The sequence below is a fragment of the Manis javanica genome, chromosome 9, assembly GCF_040802235.1.
Source record: "Manis javanica isolate MJ-LG chromosome 9, MJ_LKY, whole genome shotgun sequence".
NCBI classification, from domain to species: Eukaryota; Metazoa; Chordata; class Mammalia; order Pholidota; family Manidae; genus Manis; species Manis javanica.
The window spans coordinates 89,291,366-89,317,185 of record NC_133164.1 but is presented as its reverse complement, the minus strand read 5'-3'; the positions used below and the strand labels follow the sequence as shown (position 1 = coordinate 89,317,185).

Genomic DNA, 25,820 nt, shown 5'->3' with positions numbered 1-25,820 from the left:
CGACCTCTAGTGGCTTGTGTTTGGCAGCTGTGCACAGACAGGGCTTCTGCTTCCTGCCCAGTTGCTATGGAGTTTATCTCCGCTGTTGCTGTGGGCATGGCCTGGCTGGGGCTTCTCCTCCAAAAGGGTGCAGCCCGGTTGGAGTGGGAGCGTCCGGGAGGCTATTTATCTCCGTAAGGGGCCTCTGTGCTCCCTGCTGCCCTGGGGGTTAGAGTGCTCAGAGATCCCCAGATTCCCTGCCTCTGGGCTAAGTGTCCTGTCCTGCCCCTTTAAGACTCCCAAAAAGCACTCTCCAAATGAAACAACAACAAAAGGGAAAAAAAAATTAAATAAATAATTTTTTTTTAAAAAAAGGAAAAACGTGCAATTTTCTTTGTCTTCAGGCGCTGGTCTCACACACCTGCTCACCGGTCTTGCTGCCCTGTTTCCCTAGTATTGGGGTCCCTGTCCCTTTAAGGCTTTCAAAAAGCACTCGCCAAAGAAAAAAAAAAAAGCCGCTCCCATTTCTTTGTTCTCCAGCGTCGACCTCAGGCACCCGCTCACCGGTCCTGCCGCCCTGTTTCCCTAGTATCCAGGACCCCACGTATGGACTGTGTCTGCGCTCTGTTCCGGATGGCTGGGGCTGGGTGTTCAGCAGTCCTGGGCTTCCTTTCCCTCCCTGCTGACTCCTCTCCTCCTGCTGGGAGCTGGGGGGAGGGGCGCTTGGGTCCCGCCAGGCCGGGGTTTGTATCTTACCCCCTTCACGAGGCGCTGGGTTCTCGCAGGTGTGGATGTGGTCTGGATGTTGTCCTGTGTCCTCTGGTCTCTATTTTAGGAAGAGTTGTCTTTGTTATATTTTCATAGATAAATGTGGTTTTGGGAGGAGATTTCTGCTGCTCTACTCACAACGCCATCTTGGCTCCACCTCCAAAACCCATCTTTATAAAAGTAAGTCTGTCGATAGTTGAATACATTTACTGAACAAAATGAAACTGAGAAAGTTGAGAAAAAGCACTAGAATGAAGAATCTGCTGCGTGTACACCAGGTTGTATTGAGTTTGAGGGAAAATTACAGTAGTCTTGAATCCTCCATTTATCTTCTACAATTGATATTCTAAGTATATGTACATTATCTTGTTCTTAACATTACTTGGCAAAGAAGCAATACTGGGCAAGTTTATAGAGGCTTTAATGAAAATTATAGTATATTATGGAAAATCAAACAATCAAATCAGGTGTTTTAGGAGGAGCTGAAGTGGAATGCCCACAGAGATAGATAAGAGGGAAAAAGCCCTTCAAGGTACCAGGAAACACCACTTCAGTTGACATGATATTAATATGTCCTCGAGAAATGTGAGTACTAAGGAGAAAAGTGTGACACTGAGCCTGGGAAAGAGCAACACCTTCTGCATGGCTGTGCCAGGAAGATTGCAAGTTCAAGAGAAAAGATTCAAAGTTCCACACACTTCTGAAGTTATAACCAAAGGATCAGTGTCAGATGGTTGAAAAGACATTGAGGTCTTTTTTTTTTTAATTGAAGTGTCATTGATATATATGCCTATATTGGTTTCAAATGTATACAGTTACTCATATTATTAAGTCCTTACCCCCTCTAGTGAGGTTACTGTCTATCAATGTAGAAAGATGTTACAGAATCACTGGCTGTATTCTCCATGCTGTACCACCATCCCTGTGACCAGCTTATATTGTGATTGAGAGTTATTGTGCCCCTTTATCCTCCTCACTCTTCCCCCACCACTTGCCCCAACACCCCCCCTTGGTAACCACAGTCATTTCTCAGTGTCTATGAGTCTATTACTGTTTTGTTCCTCTGTTTTTCTTTGTTTTTATATTCCACAAGTAAGTGAAATCATATGGTATTTGTTTTTCTCTGCTTGGCTTATTTCACTGAGCATAATACCCTCTAGATCTATCCATATCATTGCAAATGGCAGTATTTCTTTTATTTTTTATGGCTGAATAATATTCCATTGTGTGTGCGTGTATACACCACTTTTTCTTTATCTACTCATCTAATGGATGGACATTTATGTTGCTTCCACTTCTTGGCTATTGCAAATAGTACAGTGATAATCATAGGAGTACCTATATCTTCTTGAATCAGGGGTTTTGTTTTCTTCAGGTAAATCCTAGAAGTAGAATTACTGAATTAAATGGTATTTCTATTTTTAGTTTTTCTGAGAAAGACACACAGGTCTTTTTAGTACATAGCATGTTTTTAATACATAGTTCAGAGTTTTGGTACTTGAACTCTACTTCCCACTTCTCCTCCCAAGACTAAGGAATAGTAGGCAAGGAATATATGGACAAGGAGTACTAGGCGAATGGGAAAGAAAGTCGAGGTGAAAAGCTCAACCTTAGTTTAGAAACTTAAGACTTTCTGCTCCCTGTAGGAGGCATGGTTTTCCTCCCCATCCTCCACTATCACCCTCAACAGAGAGAGACAAGTCAAGAGAATTTTATTGCAAGAATTCACAAAGAAATAGAAAGAAATGTGGAATCTGGATTCTTGCCTTTAAAGCACTAGAATCCCACTAACTAGTGTAATGATTCTCCATAAATGTAAATTCAGATGAATAATTCTTCCCGTCAGAGTGAACTTGGAAGGGAGTGAAAGGATAGAAAGCAGAAGAGTTTCCTCTCCCTTGAGCAGAGAGAATCATGAAGGGAAGAAACTGAATATTCCTCTGACCTCCAGCGTGCTTTACTAATCACCGTCAGTTGCATCAAATCTGAAAGTCTGTGTCTGAAGAGAAAGAGATTGTGCCCTTGAGAAAGTCTTATTGCCCCAGGCTGGTATTACAAGATCCTAGTCTATGATTTCTTAAAAAGCTAATTTAGATTGCAGTGATGAGTGAATAAGATCGGCATTGATCAGGAAGATGTCCAGAAAATAATCAAACAAAGCCTACCCACCGTGCCTCACCATGACATCCAAGGCGGATCCAGGGAAATAGTGGTCAGTCAAGCCTGGTGTGAAAACCAGTGGGTTATTATCTCTCTCGGTCTTAGCTTTCTTATCTTATATAAAGGGAAACATTTGATTTCAGAGTAGAATGTTGTAGATTGTGACAAGCCAACATTCAATTGAAACAATTAGGAGGAGAAACAAGTAAATTACAAAAAAATATAGTTTTAAAGAAATCAGAGATTGATCTGTGAAAGCAATGAGAACTAAATTAAATTTCCAGGGAAGGGAAAACCCTTTCTGGGTATACTGAGTAACACAGGCTATTTTCTTCAGGGAGGTGGGGAGAGAGGGAGGATATCTGCTGACTCTGGGTGTGGGCTAAGGATCTGACTTGGTCCAAGAAGAGGAAATATTCTATGGGAAAGAGAAACTAGTAGAGCTTATGGCAGTCATGTGGAACTGGCTTGATTGGAAATTAGAGAAGCACCAAAGGCAAGTCTAGTATTACTGTTAGACATCTGCTGAGTTCTGGAGGAGAAGTTCAGGAGGCTTCAGTCTGGCCCAGAAAGGCAAAGTGAAAGCTCTTCTAGTCTTAGGTGCTTAGGAGACAAAATCCTACTAGAAGGAGGGGCCTACAGCAACTATACAATTAGTCTTCCCCTAAAGACAGTTGTCAGATTTTGGATGTATGTGGGATGGGAAGCTAAAAAGTAAAGGTCAAAATTTCTGAAAGCAGAACTTTCAGGGATGAGGAGACAAGAGACCCAGCAACCTCTTAAACACAAGTCTGGGAGGGCCATAACTGAAGGACTAGATAAAATAGTGAACTGGGTCTGACTACAGCTGCAGCCCATTCTGATTCACTCAATTTGGATTGAGTGGTTGAGCCCTCAATCAAATCACCTGACTGGATTGAGCCCATCATTAGAGGAAAACCACAACACTTCTGGGGATAAGCTGTCATCCGGAGCCTCTGCAGTTATTTTATATACAATGTCCAACATACAAAGTTATAGATATGTGAAGGAGCAGGAAAATGTGACTGATGATCAACTGGAAAAAATAATAGGAGCAGAACTCATCCAAATGATCCAGATGTTGGATCTAGTGATAAACTTAAAAATGACTGAATGATATGTTTTTAAAAATAGAGGAAAAGTTGAATTAAATGATGGGGTAATTTCAATGCAAAATTGGAATTTGTAAAAAAGAAATAGTTATTATTAAACTGAAAAAAATTTATGTGAATTTGATACTTATGGGTGTCTAAGGGCAAACTGAACAGAGTATTGTAGTAGGATTAGTGAAGTATTAATAAAGAGGTAAAAAGAATAGAAAGAACAGAAAGCATAAGAATCATGGGAGAAATTGTTAAAAAGTCTAATATATGCATAATTGGAGTTCTAGAAGCTAAGGAGAGAAATTGGACAGAAGCAATAATTGAAGAAATCATGACTGAGAATTTCCAAAACTGCTGAAAGACATCAACCCCAGCTTCAAGAAGCTTGTCAAACCCCAAACAAAAAATACAAAGAAAACCATACTTAGGTTATCCTAGTCAAACTGTTGAAAACCAAAGATTAAAAGGAAAATCTTAAAATCAGAGAAAAAAGACATATGTTAAATTAAAGGAATAACTGACTTTTCAACTGCAACTATGAATACCAATTGACAATGGAATGACATCTTTAACATGCTGGAATTTAGGGAAAAACTAGGTATCTGTACTTCATTCCTTTATTCCTACTTTAAAGAACTGGTTACTAATCTCTTCAAAATTACTATAAATCCATTTGGAAAATTACTATGTGAGGTTTTTCTAGACTCTTTCATTAAATATGTGTTTGATCTAATCCTCAGATTTCTGTTGAATCAGTAAACCTTGTATTTATTTCACGTAGTATGATATTGGCTTCTTTCCTAAAATCACAATGGAAGCTCCCTATAAATCAAGTAAAGTAGTACCCATTTGGATAGAAAGATTCTGTTCTAAAGTAGAATATAAATGTTTGACAATAGAATGAATGAATCGCTTAATAAAAAGGGAACTATGCTAAAACAGTATGATACATGTTCAGTGTTAGTTAAGGTGTTGGATGGAATAGTGATAGAGTTCCTTGCTACTTAAAATGTGGCCACAATGCTAAAAGCACAAGCAACAAAAGGAAAACTAGATAAATTGGACTTCATCAAAATTGCAAACTTTTGTGCTCAAAGGACACCATTAAGAAAGTGAAAAGACAACCCATAGACAAACCACATATCTGATAAGGGACTTGTATCTAGAGTATAAAAAAATAACTCTTATAACTCAATAGTAAAAGGACAAATAATTCAATTTTAAAATGGGCAAAGAAGCTGAATAGACAGTTCTCCAAAAAAGATTAACAAATAGCCAATAAACCTATGAAAAGATGCTCAATATCACTGACTGTTAGGGAAGTGAAAATCAAAAACCACAATGAGACACAACTTCACAACCCACTAGGATGGCGGTAGTAAAAAAAGACAAATTAGAACAAGGATGTGAATAAACTGGAACCATGATACACTGCTGGTGAGAATGTAAAATGGGGCAATAAGTGATGCCTGTAGTGATGATGGTGACGACTGTGAGAGTAAGGATGTTGTCTCATTTACCAGGTTCTGGCCTATTCATCAGCGTAATAAATTGGTTCTGTGAGTTTTGGCAGTTGTATGGACACTTTGACTCAAACTAATAAGGCATCAGTATGAAGATAATGCACAAATGAAGAATTCCTTCATATGTGATTTACTAAGGGCATCTAAAAATTGCTGATACCTGGCCTCATGAGATACTCCAATTTGATTGACAGAGTAGAGGACTTCAGTTTGCTTGTTTTTAACTTCTCAGGAGATTCTGATGTGCAGTCAAGGTTGAGAACTCCTGACTCAAGTTGACATCTCCAGGGTTAAGCTGAACCACCACTTAGGGTTCGCTTGGAGTTGGAAAGCAGGGTGGGTACAGGAATCAGGGATCTGGGTTTTAGTCCCCACACTCCCCTTGTGACTGTGTGCTTTGAGCAAGATATTTAACCCAGGACCTTCAGTTTCTTCCTCTCTAAAATGTGACTAAGCACCCTTCTCTGCAGGATATTGGGAGGAGCACATGAGCCCATACCTGTGGCACTGCAGAGCCTGATGTCTGGGACTTTTTTTTCCCCCCTTTTAAATTTTTCTTATTTTCTTCTCTTACCTTCCATGTACTAGATATTCATGTCACTTTTTTTTTCTAATTTTGTTCTATTATTTATTCTTCTGTAAAATTTAGGAGTTTGTTAAAAGTCACCCCTTTAAGCCTGGGGATTTAAAATGAATCCTTCCTTCACATGATGCTGATCGCTTTTTGTTCCTCATCTATGTTCTCAATCCCCTTGTACTTTTGGTAAATGTTGTTTTCCTGATACCTAACAAAATTAATGACTTATTGTATATATTTCAATGAGATAATACCAAATACCATTAATAGCCACAGCCAGAGTTTAGCATGAGTTATCTATCATTAATAATTACACTGATCATGGTAATAAATCATATGATTGATAATTAGGTAGTAAGGGTTAATTAAATATTTTTAAAACTCCAAATAGTTTCTCAAGCTTGGCTATGGTTTCTGTCTGGTGGACTTAGTATAGTTCCTTGTGTCCTAAGAGAAAATCTCAGATTATAAATATTTATTAGTTTTATTTATTAACCTAAAATAAGGGCTATGTTGGTGATATTCATATGTGGGTCTGTGACACAGCTGGACTGCAGGACAGTGTAGCATATGCCTCCAGCTCTGTGACCTGTGAGAGAGCTAGAGGCTGCCCTTTCTCGGTGATGAGCTGAGAAGCCACACACCAGCCGGACAGAGTAGTTCCTGAGGCAATTACCTTCCATGTACTAGATATTCATGTCACTTTTTTTTTCTAATTTTGTTCTATTATTTATTCTTCTGTAAAATTTAGGAGTTTGTTAAAAGTCACCCCTTTAAGTTGGGAGTAGAGCAGAACTCCTCACTATGTATGTAACATGCATTCATATCACCTGGTGGTCTGTTCCCATCATAGATTCAGGAGGTCTGGGGTGGGGCCTGAGAGTCTGCATTTGCTACAAGCTCCTAGGCAATATTGGTGCAAGGGTATAGAAAACATCTGTTGTTCCATCTGCCCAGCATTTTTTCTATCTTCCTCCAGAGAAATGTTCCTTCCTCCATTCCAGCCATGAAGTTCAAGAGTGAGCTTCCATGTTCGTACATTACTTGCCTCTCAGGCCACACAGTCCATTGGTCCAGGAGCCAATTAGAATCTCTCCTAACAGTTTTGGACTTGGAACCAGAGAGAGCCAGACTCAGATCCTCTCTGTGGAGCTCTTTCTAGCTCCATGGAGGTAATGGGTCAAAGAGACAGAGATGAGGAGCAGAGTTCCCCTGTGGGTCTCAAGTCTGGGTTTCAACTAATATGTGAAAAGTGATTGAAAAATAAACAATATTGTGACCTTTGGGTTCTGTTGCCAGCTCTAGGATCTGGTGAATTTCCATAAAATGTACCAGGCACTTAGAATATGTGGGTCTGTGTTACCAGGTCTCGAACATAAACAAAGATGAATAGCACACTTGCTGGTTGAGGGCACCACACACTTCAGTAGTTTGGCATGTGCAGCGGAAGGGGTTATGGAAGCCACTGAAAGAGGCGCCTCATCTGCCCAGATATCTGGATGGGGGCCAGGTTCAGGAAAAGTTTTCTAGAAATGGATTTGGAAAAGGTGAACAGGAGTTGTGTAGGGAAGCCTATGAAATTATTCCAGGCAGAGAGAGTTTGGTGAGCAAAGGAAAGATGATGGTTTGAAACTGGGTTTTAAAAACAACTAGTGTACGTGGGAGGTGCTTGTCTGTGACTGAGGTCGCTACAGTGAAGCACCTTGTCTGCAGGCTGTGATCAGTCACTTTTTTTCTTCATCATGTGTATTTAAAGAACAACAAAACAATAACAAACAACACACCTGAATCCCATTCTCCCTCAAATACGTGACTGACTTTCTGGCAGGATCCCTCTAAAACCACTCCCCTTTATTTTCCCTTAAACAGAGCATTTGTCTTAGGATAGGAGTGAATGTTTAAAAAACAAACCTGAGATGCTTTAAATACCAAAAGCTGTTTCAGTTACACAGAGTTTGTGACATCCGTTGACGAGGCCTGGGAGCTTATGGCGCTGAGCTCTGCTGTCGGCACCGTCCGTCTGTGGCAGTCCTGGTGTGTGTTGCTCAGCTCTGAGTGTGCAAACAGGACATTCCTCAGATCACAGGACTCTCTTCCCTGGGGAAAATTCTGTGTTTATAAAAATGCTTCTTGGAAACAAGAACAATGCTTGATAGTAGCGACTGCTACTTATGTCTCTTGGATGGCAAGTCCCAAGAGTAATTTGAAGTCTTTTTTTATGAACAGATTTTAGCCACTTTAAAGACTTTTTCTAAGAAAGTTTATGCTTTTACTGATAGTCAGCTCTAGAGCTTTTTCATCATACCAAACTGAAACTCTGTTCCCGTGAAACATGAACTCCGTGTCCCTTCCTGGCCCTGATAACCTCATTTTGCTACAAGTTTGACTCTATGAGTTTGACTACTCTAGGTACATCATAGAAGGGAAATCATATACTATTTGTCCTTCTGTGACTGGCTCATTTCACTTAGCATGACATCTCCAGGGGCCATCCATGGTGTAGGGTATGTCAGAGTTTCCTCCCTTTCTGACACTGGATAATATTCCATTGAATGGATATACCACATCTGCTTATACATTCATTCATCAGTGGGCACTTGGGTTCCTTCTAAAGTTTGGCTATTGTGAGTAATACTGCTATCAACATGGGTTTGCAAATACCTGTTCAAGTCCCTGCTTTCAGTGGCTTCTTTTTTTCAAAAAAGCTGTATGGAGCCCAGGCAGGCCCTTTCTTGAGTTTCTGGCTGTAAGGGAAGGCTCAGAGCCTTGGTTCTCCTCCCTGCTGTAAAGTCTCCAGGCCCCCAAACCAGTCACACACCATCTTTGGGTCACAGTCTTCCCACCTGTGATCTAGGGAGTCCCTTCCACCTCTTGTGGTGCCCTGGGTGACTACACGTGGGACATCCTGTACCCAGACCTGCCCATCCAGCCACTCCTGGCTTGTGCTTGTTCCTCAGCAGCCTTTGAAGTGGAGTGGACTCTTAGCACAAGAAGATGCATCCTTCACACTTCAAGTGTTCTTGAGCAGCCCTGGCGGCCCATGGCATTTAGAAATCTGGCACTTTGCTGAGGCATGAATTTGAACCACACGTGGTAAGGCTGACGTGTGGGTGTGAGACACTTAGTGGGTGAGATGGGCTGGCCAGCAGCCCAGTGTCTGCCCTCGGCGAGGCATGTCAGTGGCTGCTCACCCTGCCTGTGCAGTGATTTTTGTGAAATGGGAGAACTTGGGTGACTGTGTGTGTCTGAGAGAGAAAATGCCTCCGAAAGGTTGCTGACCACTAGGGCTGGTGATGGAAGTAAAAGAAAGAGGGGAAATCTGATGGTTCCTTTTGAGTTGATTAGAAAGTGGCCCATTAACTCCACACAATAGCCTTGTAGTACAGACAACTTCTCCACAGAAATAAAGACAAACCTAGTTGTGGCATTTCTGTGAATGTCTCAGTGCACAGAGCATTTGCTCATTGAGAGGTAAGGTAGGAGACTGGACAGACATTTCCAGGAAGTAGCTGGGGGCAAAGGCACCAGGGTGGGTACTAAGTCAACCTTACATTCAAGTAAGGGCTAGTTTGAAAGTTTTAAGATGTGTTTTTCTTGGCAGAGTTGCAATTAATAGGAATAAGTAGGCCAGTTGTTTGTCTCATCGCAGACAGGATTTCTCCAAAGCAGAAGATGCTCACAGAGGAGCAGAGGCACAAGTCCCAGGCTTGCAGGACACGTGGGAGGGGTGGCTTCCCAGGCTGGAGTGCAAGTCCCGTGAGGAGGCACTCAGTGTAAGGATTGAAGCCGACCAAAGAAGGCCGAGAAGAGCTGGTAAAAAAGGGCAAAAGAGATGAAGACGATGGTGAAGAATTAGGAGACACTGGTTGGGCCCTTCATACATTTAGTGAGATGTTCTGTTACGCCTGGCTGCCAACGTCGCTGAACCCATCAGCAGAATGGAGCCTCTTTCAGCAATTCCAAGAAATACATCTCCACTGGCACCATCCCAGGAAATGCCCAGGAAGTTGCAAAAGAGGTACTAACAAGATTAACTTGGTTAAATCTAAGGAAGGCAAAAGTAGGAAGAGAAAATTGCATTAAAAGTAAGAATAAAAGAAGAGGTAATAAAAACAACCACAAATGAGATAAAATCGTATTTTCCCAACAGATAATGGCAATGAGTTGGAAAGCCCAGATGAAATACATTTTTGGAAAAAGTGAAAATGACAGACTTATGTCAAGGAGAAAAAGACCTCATTAGGACAGTGGCCTCCCCCAACTAGAATCTCTAGGTCCAGAGGCGTTCAAGTCAGGGTTTGCTTTCACACTAAACATCGTCTTCATCCACACAGGAAAATAAGCAGGGAAAATGCTGAATGGACTCACGTGGTTAGTATAACCTTGTTCCCAAACCAGACGATTGCCTTGCATGGCTGTAGAATGTTACGCCTGCTTCATTTAGGACCAGAGAGGTACACATCCTAAATAAAATGTTAAACAACAGAAAGGTGGATGGGAAGGGATGGAAGAACAGGTGCCCCGCATCATGCTCTTTAAGATAAAACCACGACTCAGCACTTTTCAAAATCTCTTTCCCCTTGTCTTTTGGTTCTGCTTTGCAACAGTCTCTCTGGCCCAGTTTCCACCTCATTTTTACTCCTGAACACAACACAGATCTTTCTTGTTATTAAGGTTTTTGCTGAAACTCAATGAGGGGAAGCAAAGAGAAAGTGACCTCAAATGCATAAACTACAAAGGTTCTAAAACCTCACAAAGTTCTATACCAAAGTTTCTTGGGTTATACTTCCAGACTTCTTTTTGAGATAGTAAGTGAATGAAGATGAGATGCATTAAACATGCTCCCTTCCTTCTGACCATATGCCTGCTGCCTTATTCCCAGCTTGGGGACCTGAAGAGCCCTCCAAGATAGCATATAACATCCCGTTGAGTGAGACAGGAGTTGACATTTCCGAGGGTGTCCAGCCTGAGTGACCCATCCAGTATGGCCTGCTTCTCACTTCTCATTGTGAGAAAGCAAGTCCTTAGGTGACTTTCCTAATGGAAGCTGTTGGGCAATACAGAAGACAAAATTCTGGGAAAAAAACCACCTTACCTTAGGAGATGTTCTGGGTGTTGGCAAAGCTGGGTCTTTGGTCCGTGCACACTCTTTGTGCCAACTTTCTAGAGGGACCACGGGGGTCCGAGTTCTGTTACTGCCATTCCATTGCAGGGACTTTCCTGTAATTTCTAGCTCTTAGAGATGTGGGGCTAACCTCTTCCCTCTCCTTTGGCTTCTAGCTATTTGCAAATAATTAATTAAGGATTTAAATGCTCCCTCTCCCAGGAAGCACCTTGTTTCTTAGAATGTGGATCATGGGCCAGAAGGATGGGGCACGAGGCCGGGGGAGAGACAGTGCTGCGGGCAAAGGCAGGTTCATGGCTAAGATTTTATCTGCAAGATCTGGGAACAGGTTAATGAGCTCAGGTGCCCTTGGGGAGTATTTGTGCACAGCTGAGACAAGGCAGAAAAGAGGGTTCTTACTGTGCCTCTGCCCTGGAGAGAGATGCGAAATGCTGGCTGTGTGCCTCCTCTGTTGAAGATCTTGGGAGTTAAAGGCTTCTTTGAAGATTCTCACCTCCAAAATAGACTAGGATTTAGCATTTTCCACACCAAACACCAAATGCTTTGCTCAGAGGCAGCACTACATGCAGGGGACTAGAAAGTGTGTGGGGCAAAGGACAAGAAGAAATGGCTGATGTCAGGGACGTGGACTAACACGAGCTAAGCTCATGAAAAATGACTGGAGAAGGTTACCAAAGTCTTGCTGCTCAGACGACCTTTTGTTGAAATTATTTCTACAGGTGCTCACAGCAGGTTTATCAGTATTGCTGTTTGATGCGATCCTGACCAGTGCGGCCGTGGGGTGGTAAGTCTTTTGCATAGAGAGAGAAAAGCTAATTCGTTCTTTGGGTTTCATCAGGATACTAATTTTTGTTCTGAAATGTTGAGGAAAGAGTGTGTGTGTTGGGTATGTATTTTATTGACATACAAATATACTCTCAGAAGAGTGCATGTATCATGTAACCTGGTGAATTTTCACAAACTGAACGTACCATGCCTACTATAACCAGCCTCTAGATCAAGAAACAGAACCTCACCAGAGCCACTCACCCACACGAGTAACCCCTGTTGGGGAACCACTAATTTATAAAGGTACAAATATATATAAACACATATTTTTATATAAGCCGCTATATATATAATTGTATGGAGGTCTTTCTTTTATCCTTCGATTCATTTTCTCTTAGACAAACTCCAAACCACCCTTGTCACTCGCTTGCTTAAAGACAGCACTGCCTCTCCTACCATAGTTGAGCAGGGACCTGAGGGAGTGAGAGAGTGAGCCATGGGGACGTCAGGGCAAACAGCACATGCAAAGGCCCTGAAGTGGGAGTGTGCTTGGTATGCTCGGGGAGCAGTGTGACCAGAGCAGGCTGACTCAGGGGAGAGCAGCCATAGGAGATGAGGCTAGAGAGGTAGTTGGCAGCTGACCATTGTAGGGTCTTAGCTTTACCCTGAGTGACAGGGAAGCAATTAGAGGATTTTGAGCAGAGGAGCCACATGCTGCTGTGTTAAAAGCACATTCCTCTGGCTGCTGTGTGAAAGTAGGCTATAGAGTTCTGTCCCTGAACCCTGCACAGACTCTGCCCATTGGAAAGCTGAGCAAGCTAAGACCTTGATCTACTCCAAATTACTTTTCAAACCCATTGATGTGATCGTTAGCAAGGGTCCGGGTAGCCATGTGCAGAGGTGTGAAGGCGAGATGGGCAGTGAAGGTGAGTTTAAACTGTTAAAACTGCTGCTGCTCCCCTTACCAGTGGGCATGCTTCATTTGGGGACTATACACTTATTTTTAAACTGTATAATAATACATGTTCTTTGTAAGGCATTTAAAACAGTAGAGAAATAAATCAAGTAAAACATAAAGGTCTGTCTGTTACCCTTTGCCCCCGCTCTTGCCCTTCATCAGAAGTCACAAGTTTGGTTTAGCGTTTAGCCAGGGGTGCATATTCCAAGTGAGGTGGGTTCTGTTGGTCTGCACAATGAAACCACCTTGAGTGGTGCTTGCCAAGCAAGGTGAGTCTCTTGTCACCAGGAATAGTTTAGTTCCCGCTGAGTGCCTGCAGACACGCAGCTTTCCTTCCCTGGGACCGACTGCCTGCAGCCTGGCCTGAGTCACTGATGCAGCACATCGGAGAGAAGAATTCATTTTTGTTGTTGCTACTTAATAGTCTTCTAACTGTGGTTTTAAAAGGAAAAGGAAGCCTGACACCACCTTAAGATAATGCCTATTTCCATTCCAGATACACGGTTGGGCAGCTTTCTGCCCCATCCCCTCCACCACCAGCTGGAATGGCATTCCAAAATTGAAGTGCACACAGTTTTAGGATAGGTTTTCACACTTTACCAGTATTATGGAAAGAAAAGCATATTGTTGCTTAGCTTTGCTCAAATAAAGCATAGCCTGAGAAAATTAGTAGTTGTAGTCATGCTTGGGATCATAGTAATCCTAAGAGCTGGTTCCCCTCACCCTTTTTGCATTTGTTTGCATGTTGGACCTGCAGAACTGTGACCTGTTTGACTCAAGGACACAGTGCTGGCTGGTGGGGCTGACGCTGGTGCCCAGCTATATGTATGTCAGACTCTCTCTCAGGACCACTTGTGACTAATTCCCTGGTGCTGTGCTAACCACAAAGGCAACAGCATCACTTTTAAAGAAAGCTAGGGAGATTCCTGCAGGATAAATGTGAGAAGAATTAGGCTTTGTGCAATACTATGATGACAAGAAATGAGTTTGCCATCTCAGGTGGCCTTGAGCTGCAAGAGGGTTTGTTCAATTAAAAGATATTTACTGAGGGCCTAACATGTGCCAGGAACCATTCTTGGATAAAAGTGAAAAATTGCTGTCCCTGTGGAGTCTCTACAGGCAGACCTCAGCGATACTGGGGGATTGGGTTCCAGACCACTGCAGTAAGGTGAATATCAAACATGCACGTCTAATGAATTTTTAGGTATCCTGTCCCAGTGCATATGAAAGTTACTTGTATGCTATACTGCATCTATTAAGTATGCAATAGACTGATATGCAAAAAAGCAATATACATTACCTTAATTAAAATATACTTTATTGCTAGTAAATGCCGAGCCTCATTTGAGCTTTCAGTGAGTCATAATCCTTCTGCTGGTGGAGGGTCCTGCCTCAATGTCAATGGCTGCTGACTGGAGTGGTGGTTGCTGAAGGTTGGGGTGGCTGTGGCAGATTGTTTACATTAGACAACAATGAAGTCTGCTGTTTTGGTTCACCCTTCCTTTTGTGAATGATTTCTCTGTAGCATGCCATGCTGTTTGATAGCATTTTACCCACAGTAGAACTTCTTTCAGAATTGGAGTCAACCCTCTCAAACTGTGCCACTGCTTTATCAGCTAAGTTTGTGGAATATTCTAGATTCTTTGTTGTCATTTCAACAGTCCTCACAGCATCTTCACCAGGAGTAGATTCCATCTCAAGGAACCACCGTCTTTGCTCATCCATAAGAAGCAGCTCCTCATTAGTTCAAGTTTTATCATGAGATGCAGCAATTCAGTCACATTCCCAGGCTCCACTTCTAACTCCAGTTCTCTTACTATTTCCACCACATCTGCAGTGACTTCCTCTACTAAGGTCTTGAAAACTTCAGTTTGTAAAAAACACAGTATCTATGGAGCACAATAAAACAAGTTTTGTCCATAGTCGTTCTTCCGCTGCCTGAGGGCAGGTCCAATTCTAAACAATACAAGACTGACAGAAATGAGCATTTCTGCTCATAGCATTCAGTAAAAGGAATTTTCAACCTCTCTGAGGAGTCCCTGATGGGGGGATTTCCTACCTCTAGAAAAGAAAAATTCGGGAACACTCCTACACCCCCCTGTTCTTCCTCTTCTGGTGTCTCCTCTTCTTCCTTTTAATAATAATAACTAACCATTTATCGAGCAACTACTGTGTCAGACATTTTTTATGTTAATATTATCTCACTGACTTTCACAAGAACCCTCCAGGTTATTCCCACTTAAAGGTGAGGAGGTTGAGGTTCAGAGATACTGAAGCAGTTCTCCCCAAGATTTAATAGCTACTAGGTGATTGGACCAAGATTAAACCCCAGCTCTGTGTGTGTCTCAGACCCCATAACCTTCATGTACCTCCCTAGAACTGATTGGGGAAACACCAAAGGTTTGCCTGCAGTGTAGATAGAGTCTGGGTAGAAACAGGTTGTCAGTGAGAGGTATAAGGGAAATCGGTCTAAATAGACCTTTTCTCACCAGTTGTGATCATCTGTAAAGAGCATCAAGATGACTGACAGCTGAAGAAGGAGCATTACCCAAGCCAAGATGGCTCTGTTTCTTGTTCAGAGGCTGACATGGTGAACAAGAACATCCCTGGAACATTTTTAGGGAAAAGATCTCATTGTCTTAAATTTATAGTACTATAAAGATATGGTTCTGTCAGTCAGCAAAAAATGTTTATTGAGTGACTGCTGCATGCCAAGTATGTGAAAGTCATGAAGAAGTATGAGATATTGTCCAGTCTCAAGGAGTTTTCAGGGGAAGGGGAAGTCATAAAGATAATTTCTGGGATAGGACAGTGACCGGATGCCCAGTGAATGTGAGCTTGGGGAAGAGGACGAGGTGTTAGGAGGGCCTTGGGACTGGCTGGAAGCTGGACCTTATGCAGAAGGGAAAGACTTGGCTCGGCTCAGGTTTAAGAGGATTTGACCCTTCTGGCCCTGGGGAGACAGGAAAGATGGAGGAGCCTGAGGTGCCAGTGGGGTGACATGACGATTTGGAACTGGAGCCAGGCTGAGGGGCAGGGAGGTAATCCTGTGTTCCCTCCTCCTCCCTCCACACCTGTCCTTCTGGGAAGGCAGACTGACACCCAAAAATCCAACTGCCAAGATATCCTGGTACATTCTTGAGACTTCCCAGATTTCTGGGGCTTGACCTTCACAGTGACAGTCTCGGTTCTCGACAGCATTTTTTCCTTCCTATACATAAGCCTTCATCAGTGATATTTTGCACTGAATTTCAGAATGAACTAAAAGAGCCCAGGTATTGAGCTGAGTGTGAGCAAGAGTGAGATGCTGTCCAGGTGGAGGGAATGCTAGGTCTGAGGGACACTGTGCAGGCAGCCTGTAAGCAGCCTTACAGAGGCCGTTCGATCCGCACCTGCAGCCGTCTGGAAGAGACAGTCTCTCCAGGCTGCTCGTATCCTGGGGACTTGATGGGAAGCCCTGAACTAAATGGAAGGAAAGGCTTGTGAACCCAAACCAAGGAACTGTATGTGTGATTATTGCAAAAGGAACCTTCACTTTGGAATTTCCTGCTTTTTGAGACCTCTGGATCGAAAGATGGTGTTTTTTAGCCTCAAAGAATTTTCCAACCACAGAGTGAACCACCAGAAGAGGATGTCAGACTAGTGCAGATGGTCTTGTGCACAGAGCTGGTCTGCCTTGTCCATACCCTGGGTGTGTTCAAGTGGGACTGGTGACTAGTTCTCAGATCTCAGGCAGGGGCAGGGCTGTGCTCTGCCCTATGGGAGCTTAGACTGATCAGAAGTCACAAAGGGTAGGGCCTGCAGACCTGTTTTGTTTGGACCTAACGGGTTTGCCTGTGTAGTTATTGTCTCTTGTTTTTGTCTTCTCAAAGTTCAGTCAACATTTAGAAATCAGGTGATTTCCCCATAAAAGACCAGATTTCCAGATTCTTTTGAAAATGTGGACCAGCTGTTACATTGGGCCTGTACTTCCACGTGGCAGCAGCTATTGGAATGGGCAGAGGCTAGGCCACGTGTGCAGAGGTTCCCCGAGTCAGCACAGCCTCCACCCCTCTGACCAGACGGTCCTGTATCAGCTGACATCTTCTATGTTCAGTCATTCATTCATTCACCACCAAAATGTACTTGCTGGGTTCTGAGGCCACAGACAGTCCATTACCCCAGGAGTCACCATCTAGGAGAGGTGCACACATGTCATTACCCACCTTCCTGGGTGGGCAGCTGCTTAGCTGCGCAAACTAGGTCACCATCTAAGGCAGGGTTTCTCTCCCTTGGCACTGGTAACTTTGGGGCCAGATAATTCTCTCTGTTGTGGTAGATGGTCCTGTGCCTTGAAGGACTTTTAGCAGCAAACCTGAGCCCCACCCTCTAGATGCCAGAAGCATCCCCTCAGTTAGAACAACCAAAAACGTCTGCAGGCATTGCCAAATGTCCTGTTGGGGGCAAAATAGCCCCAGTTTGGCATCACAGATCTAAAGGTTTGTGGTGGTTAGTGGAGAAAATGCCATTGGGAATTTCAGCATGATCTTAAGGAACTTGCTTATCTCCTAACTGGAGACTTGGGTCAGCAAAGGTGTCAAGTCCTCAGCAGCCCCTCCACCCCCTCTGTGTACAGCACCATGTACCACCTGGATGTGACAGCTGGATGTGAACCCCCGTCTCCCTGCTGACTGTGAGCTCCTTCGGGAGAGGAACCACGTTTCCCTCCCCTTTGCATTTCTCCACCTGGTGCAAAGTGCTTGCTGAAGAAATGAGTGGTCAGCCTTCTAAATACTGTACCTAAGAAAAATTATAAACCCAAGTACACATGTTGGTCAACTTTTAAATTCTTTAAGTAAGACCAACTGCTCTTGTCCAGCTAACTGTCTTGTCTTTAATTACAAAAACAATCTATTGCAAACTCGGTAATTTAAATATCCAGAGTAACATTTAATTAACAGAGTTTTATGATATATACTGATGTGAATTCCCTCTATCCCAAAATTTCAGTGAAGGAGATTCCGTACATACAAAAGAAAAAATTTCTGAGCTGGGAGAGTGGCCCTGTGGAGGAGAATTAGTTGTGAGTGCCTCTTCTTTCCATCCTATTGACTGGGAGAGTCACTCTTCTCTCTAGGGTAGTTTAGGTACTGGGAAAGAAAGGGTTAACCAAAACACAAGCTCTTTGTTCTTAGGATTCTGTGATCAGCTTCTTGCTTTTTCCAGTCATTCACTGAGCCTGCCGTCAACCATGGGTTACCCACAGGAGGGTCACTTGAACTTGATCCTAGCACAAACCTCACAACACCCACAGTCTTCCAAAAATGATCTTACATCATCTTTGAGTAAAGATGTCTTATGCCTTTAATTTTAGGGGAATTCATGGAGAGTGCCCATCTGTTTATAGGAAGAATGAATTTAGGGGTGAAGAAAGAACTTCCCCCAACATACCCTAGAATGCATTTAAGATCACAGTGACTGAAATTTATTAACTTTCCATTTGAATTAAAAATGTGAAACCCCCCCTCTTTAAAATGCTGAGAAGGAAGGGTTCTCTAAATAATGATTGCTTATTACCTCTCAACATACAGTGATTTATCATATTGTGAATGGTCATTCAGCAAGTCCCTAAGGGAATGATACCTTAGGCAGATAGGTTTTGGTGAGGAAAAGAGAGAGAAAAAGTTTGGAGCATGATGGGAGAAGGGAAACAAAGTGTAAGAATTCCATCATCCACTGAGTGCTGTACTCAGTCCTGGGAAAAGGAGTCAAGTTACCCTCTGTCTAGTGAGTAGGAATTCACTGAATAACCACCATAACAAATGTAAAGTTGAGAGGAGAGTCTTTGGCTCCCGATAGGAGAAAAGAGAAGGACTGGAGAAATGCTGAACATAAATGCTTGGAAGAGAAGCTAGTGATGAATATTTCTGGCTGAGTGTTCTCCGTAATCGGATGTTTATGCCTGAGTTACATGAAGTGTGTTCACTTCAGGAATGATGAGGCTTATAAGACTTGCAAACAGTCCAGGAAAGCTCTAACTTAAATAGTTGTAAAGCTATTAAATTCCTGCACCCTGTGACAGCAACTCCCCGCTGTTCAGAAAACAACATCAAAGCTCACCTCCCTGGCTCTCTTAACTGTAAACTGAACCAAGGGCTGTTTGCTTTTTTAGCATTCCCTACTCTGCTTTGGTGTTTCATGAAACAGCTAAGCCAAAGGGCTGAGATGCCAGGTTATTACACTTCAATGTTGTTCTAAGGCTATGGGTGTAGAGGTGGCAGAAAGCCTGCCGATGCCCTGTTCTTCACCCTGGTGATTAAGGAGGATTAAGGGAAGCTGTGGGGGTGACTGAGCCCCCACTTACATTTGCAGAAATAATACCCCCCCAAACCCAAAGCTCTGTGCAGCCCCTGTGCGCAGGTCACGGTGGCTCTGTGCTTGCCTGGGTGTTTAAGAAGGTGGTGTATGTGTCCTTCAGGGGCTGATGAAGGGAACAGCAGCTGTGTTTAGGAGAAGCCAGATCTTTGGAGGTGGGCCCTGTGTATGGAAACCATGGCTTCCCCTTCACAGTCACCTCTTCATCCAAAGAGTGAGGCAACAGAACCTTCCAGCACTGGGTCCTGAACTAGACCAGGGACAAGCACAGACATGTTGTCTTTTGGGACTTAGACCCCATTTTCTCACAGAAACAATCCTAAAAACGATCAGATCCTAGGAACATCCTTAGGGATTTACTTGGTTCATAACATAGACATTGAGTTCAGCTACATTATTACGAGTCAGCAATTTATTGACTTGCTGTCACTCGAGTATTTCTGTGAGAAGGGAGAGAGCACACCCCACCCTGGAGTGCCAGCTGTTAGGCACGCCTCTCATGCCTCCCCTTCCTGTTCCAGGGGTCAGCTGGGTGGGGTAACATCCTCTCAGCCCCTCAGTGACTGGCTACTCGACAGCGCCTCTGTACCCTCAGCCGGGGGCCATTAGCAGCAGGCAGAGATGCTGGTGGTGTGGGGGATTTCCTGCTCTCTCGGGTTGGCAGGTGGGTGGTGGACATTTGTTCTCTGCTGCTCTAGAAAGCAGAACTCGGGCCCACAGGCAGAGTTGTAGCAAGCAGCTGTTGGGTCAGTATGAAGAAGGTCTTCCTCCTAGAGGGAGGAGCCGCATGCCCAGACCTTCCACAGGCCGGATGTTCATGGATGCTGGCTTCGCCCCATGGCCAGAGCTTCTCAGCAGTGGGACTGGCTTGCTATGCACCACAGGAGGCACCCCTCACTAGAAGTCTTCAAGCAGAGGTTGGAGGCCAGCTGTGAGGGCCACTGAGGAAGGGATGCTGCTCTGGGAAGGCAGTCAACTGGAGAATAGGTATATTTATGGCTTGTCCATTATGGGCCAAGCACGGGCCGGGGTAGGTCATGATTATTTCCTACGGTCAGATGAGGAAACTGAAGCTGGATAACGTGCACAGGATATGTAACTCAGAGACGCACGAGCCACAACTGGAGCTTGGTTTTTTGCTTTTATAGTCTCACACTTAGTCACTTTGTTTCTATGCTAAAAGGGATAACTGGGATATGTTATCTTTGTGTTGGAGTCACCCACATAGGTGACATTTCTCACTGGGAGAATATAATGTGCCTGGCCTATGTGTGCTTCATATATTTGGTACCCCAGATATGTGTTAGAAATATAAAGGTGCCATAGCCTGAACATGTGTGCCTTGTGTATGCGAATATAGGACATTAGGATGTTGGGTGGTAGGTGGAAGAAGAAAGGAAGAAAAATCTAGAAGTAAGGGCCATTGGCACCTTGAACAAGAGCATTCCATTGGCAGGGACTCCCTATCATAACCCTGTATTGAGGGCCCAGCACATGCCTCAGAAGTGCTTTTTGGGATGAATGACAGATTCAGGCAGACACTAGCATGTCTACTGAGAAGTTTAAAATAGAAAATGTACAGAATTTGGATGTATTAATTTTCAGGCATTTAAAATATTCAACTCACATAATGTGGGGCGGGGCATGGGGAAGGCAGTATAACACAAAGAAGACAAGTGGTGATTCTATAGAGTCTTACTACGGTGATGGACAGTGACTGTAATGGGGTAGTCTTGATGATGGTGGCGTCTAGTAATCATAATGTTGCTCATGTAACTGTATATTAATGATACCAAAATAAAATTTTTTAAAATTTCTTTTTACCCAAATAAAAAAAAATTAATTCCTCTTTTCTTCAATCTCTAGCTTTCCCTCTACTTTTCCATTTCAAATCCCTGACCACGTTTCTTTCTGCTCTGGTTGGAAATTCATTATTCTCCATTTATATTTTCATCTTTCAATGTTCTGTTGGTCTAAATGAAATAAAAGGATTCAGAAAGCGTCACCTTAATGATGATAGGACTCCGGGATGCCTGCATGATTTCATACCCATCAACCCTCCTTAGCAAGAAAGCACCAGACAGCTTTGTGGGGAACCCTCCTCCTGTCTTTCCATCATTGAACCTCTACCTGCTCAGCAGAAGCCTGAGCTTCTTCTTGAAGGAAGGTATCAAAACCCACCTCGCATCCCAGTTCCCTCCCCCCACAGAGCGCAGGTTTACTCGGGGTGGCTGGGCAGTTCCTGGTCCTGACCTGGAAGCCAGGCAGTCTGGCCTGGAAATGGGAGTCCCGGCCACAGGGTGTCCCTTGCCCTGCTGCCTGTGGGTGTCCGGCAGCTCGGTGGTCTGCAGCCGCGGGACTCCAGGGAGCAGAGAGCTGACCTCTTGTGTTTTTGCAGCCTCCTGCTTGGCGGCCTTGGTGAACTCTTGCTGGTTTTCTCAGAGCGGAGGGGCTCCTGAAGACGATGGGAGCGCAGAAAAAGTAGGCCCGCAGGCCGCCCGCACGGTCCCTGGGCTTCGGAGCTTTCTGTGGAGTGTGTCAGAAAGAAGAAAGCAAGGAGGGAGACCACCGCTCCTCAGGGCGTCGGGGAGGACTCTTTCTGAGGGTCTCTGAGCTGCCTCGGAGAATGTGCTGTGTCTTTTCACGCGGAGGGGCTCCCTCGCGTCCTGTGGAACCTGCACGCCCACTTGTGCAGAAACAGACGCAAGATCTCCCTGTGTGCGGATGGGGACGCTCACCTGGATCAACCTGCGAGCCTTTTATTAAACGCCCTTCACCTAACACTGCAGGGCTGCCCGAAGTATTTTGTTGCATTGTTTTGTTTTGTGTTTTTACCTCTTTGCAGGCTCTTCTGGACATCCTTTCCTTGCTCTCATGCTGACTTATCTAGAGCCCCTACTTACCCTCTTATGAACTCAGAGAAAATTCCTGGTGGGGGCTTCCACTGGGGGCTGGGATGGAGATGGGGGGCTGAATGGGAGTTCTGGGCCAGGTAAGAAGCCAGCAAGACACTATTACTCCAGAGTGAGTGCCGAAGTCTTTTTGTGGTTGTGTGTTGTGTTGTATTGAATTTTGCACACTCTTTTTTGCCCACAGTTAGATAAACTTGGTACTAAGTGGTCATCAGAAGGAATAGCATTTATAAGCACTGGGCAGTGACAAACACAAACACATCTGTATGCACATACATATTTATATTCATATTCCTTAATGCTTTTGATCCATTTAATTCCCTGATATCTCAGAGAAGTTTCAGATCATTGGACACTGAAGTTTGTTTTTCAGTCCTGATCAAAATTGAGTTGCAACTCTAAACCTCGCCTCTAAGGGGTCAGAAGAAATTCATTTGCATTGAAATGGTCATTTGATTCTGAATCCACAACGAAGGTTTAAGAAAACAATGTCTAACTGCAAATATTTCTGCTCCTAGTAGGTGTTTTGAATACCTTACTTCTCTGCAGGTGTCAGGGTTGGTCATTTTGAGGTGTAGAAGGTAGTGAAGTCCAGTGAGTCCTCTCCGGGCAGGCAACCAGGCCCTGCAAAGCTGGATACTCGTGTCCCTGGGGGAGAACTGTCCTCAGCATCTGGAAAATAAGCCTTGTTCATCCTGTGAAAAATCAGGTCAACTCAGACTGTGCTCATTCTTTCTGCAGGTTTTCTCCAACTCGTTGAAAAAAGCAACAGAAAATGAAACAGATTGACTAGTACGTTTGGAACTTGAGTACCTTAAATTCAATTCTTTGTCTTTTCCTGCTCTCTGCTTGTCATTTAAGGTGAAGATGTTCAGAGTGAGACCTTTACATATATATATTTATATAATTTCAATTTGCTTTTTGTCTTTCATCTGAGGCATCGAACTTTCTAAAGGCAAGGCCAAACAAAAATCTGAGTTTAGCATTTTCCTTGTTCTTCTGCTCCCACAAAACTCTCTCTGTACATTTGAGGGCAGTTCTCCTCCATTTGCAGAAAGTGGCATCTGTCCAAATGTCATGCTATGCCTGCCTTTCCACATGCTATTCAAGCAAACGGAGATTCTCAGGCTGGAAAGAACCATGCACAGTTTATAAGCCCTGAGCCCTGTTTCCGGCAGGACTGACTTCAGAAACTTTGGCTGCAAAGTTTTAGACATTTTTTTAAAAGAATCTCTAGCAAGGATTTTTTGTTGTTGTTTCTGTTTGTTCGATTTTTTTTTAAATTGCATTCCAGAGTCCCGTTGTTTTTAAAATCTCAGGCCTTTTCTTACTTGACACAAGGCAGAGGATGAGGTTTTTCTTCCATATAACATCCTGTTTTCTTCAGCTGCCATCTCTTCTTGGGCTTTTTTCTGCAAGTCTTAACCACCACCTTTCATGGCCAAGTTCCCATGCCCCACTCTGAATGCAGAGTGAGCCCAGAGGTCTGTAAATCAGGGGCTAGCCCAGATAACTGCAGGCGCCTTAGCGCTCATTTTCCTGGGCCCCGGGCCCCCAGGGAGGGAATCTCCAGCTACCCCAGGCCTCCCTGTTACCCAAATGATCAGTTGGGATATGTCCTGTCTGGGTCCTGATGACCTTAGGCCTTGCTGGCCCCACACCAAAGCCAGAGTGTGGTCTTTTTTTATTTGTACAAATAAATAGTATGCTTTCTTTCAAGAGAGGCAAGATTTTGTATGATTGTTATCAATAATCTGCTATAGATATTAAGAAAAATAAACGTTTGTTTTTTTTTTTATAATTTGCCTATCTCTTCTCTTCAACCTTGGCAGGAGAATATTGGGCAAAGTTTGTTATCCTTGGGAAGGGAGTTCTTGCATCTTAAACACAGGCCAGACTTGGACCAACATCCAGGCCACTTAGCTCTGAACCGGGAGGGCAGCCCAGACCTGTGCTGTCTGTAGTCACGCATGGCTATTGAGCACTGAAGTGGAGTGGGTTCAAATTCACATGTGCTATAAATATAAGTACACACCAATTTCAAAGATTTAGTAATAAAAAAAGGGTGTAAAATATTTCATAAGGATTTTTATTTTGATTAAAGGATATAAAATGTCTCATAACAATTTTTCTATTTGGTATACTGGGTTAAATAAAATACATCATCAAAATGAATTTCCTCATTTCTTTTTACCTTTTTTAATGAGCCTACTAGAAAAATTTAATCTTTCTGACTCCCATGATGCTTCTGTTGGTCAGTGCTAATCTGGAGCAGTTTATTTACACTGGGGCCAAGGAAGTGGCAAAGGAGAGGAATGCTGCCAGCAACTGCTGGGATCACCAGCCCAATGACAGTATGGAAGACCGTCACTGAGGGCTTGCTATATGCCATAAACTGTGCTAGGTCCTTTGTTTTTTTTTGTTTTTTTTTAATTAAGGTATCATTGATACACACTCTTATGAAGGTTTCACAAGAAAAACAATGTGGTTATTACATTCACCCTTATCATCAACCCCCCCCACCCCATATCCCATTGCAGTCACTGTCCGTCAGTGTAATGCCACAGAGTCCCTTTTTGTCTTCTCTGAGCTACACTGTCTTCCCTGTGACCCCACACACACCATGTGCACCAATCATGATGTGCTAGGTCCTTTGTATGCCTCATGTCATCCAGTCTTCTCAATGGTGGACAGGCAGCATTGACCCCATTTTACCAAGGAAATTCAGAGAGATTCATAACTTTTCCAGGTCACCCAGCAAGGGCTGAAACGCAGGTCTTTCTGATTAACCCTGTTCTTTTCATTTTCACCTTAGAGTGTTCTGTTGAGAGGGAGAAATGAAGTCCCCCCATTTTATGGGGGGTTGTCAGTTCTCTGCGAAGTGTCTCCATGTGGATTCCTAATATCAGTGAGGTCATTTGTGACTTCCTCCTTGGAGGCCACATGCCCACCCTTTGCCAAGGGGCAGGGTCTGTGGCCTGAGTCGCAGCTGCCCTCCCAGAACGTCCCAGTCCCCCCTAGCCTCCCCCTCACGTCGTGTCTGAGATCTGCCTGTGTGGGGTTGGAGCAACCAGGAGCACGGTGTGATCTGAATGCCAGGATGGGAAATAACATTTGTACATGTCCATGACGCTCCAGACAGCATGCAGGTGCCTCCACACATGGACTCTTCCCACCCAAGAATGGTCTGTCTCACAGATCAGGCCTCCTAGACCCTGACAGGACAGGAAACAGCCCATCTGCCCCAGCCCCTCCCATGTCCTGGGTCATTTTGCTCACTTACCTCACGCCTCTTCCCTCCTACCCACTGGGGTCTGAACATACCAGAGGAGCCAAATCTCCAAGAGCAGCCCTTGTGTAGGCCCAGAGCAGGGCTGTGCACTGTGGGGTGTCAGCCGCCTGGGCCCCATGCAGGCCACCTGCAGGGCAGCTCCTGGGGCCTCTGAGCAGAACAGCAAACCACTGGGAAGGCCGGCCAGTTCTGGAGTTGGCATAAGGCTCCCTCTGTTCTGGAAACATTTCAGAGCCAGCAGACATCCCGTGCTCCCTGGTGAAAGGAGGGATTCTTTTCT

At 43.9% G+C, this 25,820-nt stretch overlaps 1 protein-coding gene and 1 long non-coding RNA gene across 9 annotated transcripts in view; one reads left to right on the top strand and one right to left on the bottom strand.

Moving 5' to 3' along the window:
* TMEM241 (transmembrane protein 241) overlaps positions 1-22,117 on the top strand; it is a 110,025-nt gene extending 87,908 nt beyond the window's left edge. For 6 of the 8 annotated variants that reach the window (XM_017661414.3, XM_017661410.3, XM_073212895.1 and 3 more), the window contains 2 exons: positions 11,976-12,040; positions 21,735-22,117. In XM_017661414.3, coding sequence (XP_017516903.1) covers positions 11,976-12,040; positions 21,735-21,795 — 126 coding nt within the window. In that variant the 3' untranslated portion in view covers positions 21,796-22,117. Of the gene's footprint in view, positions 1-11,975; positions 12,041-21,325; positions 21,504-21,734 lie in introns of all 8 variants that reach the window. The other 2 variants (XR_012121182.1, XM_073212894.1) reach the window with 2 other exon arrangements.
* Positions 7,859-11,965, bottom strand: LOC140843427 (uncharacterized). The gene is made up of 3 exons (XR_012121184.1): positions 11,227-11,965; positions 10,500-10,594; positions 7,859-8,228 (listed from the first exon to the last, which is right to left on the bottom strand). It is a non-coding gene; the product is annotated as an uncharacterized lncRNA (long non-coding RNA).
* Positions 22,118-25,820: the final 3,703 nt, after the last annotated feature.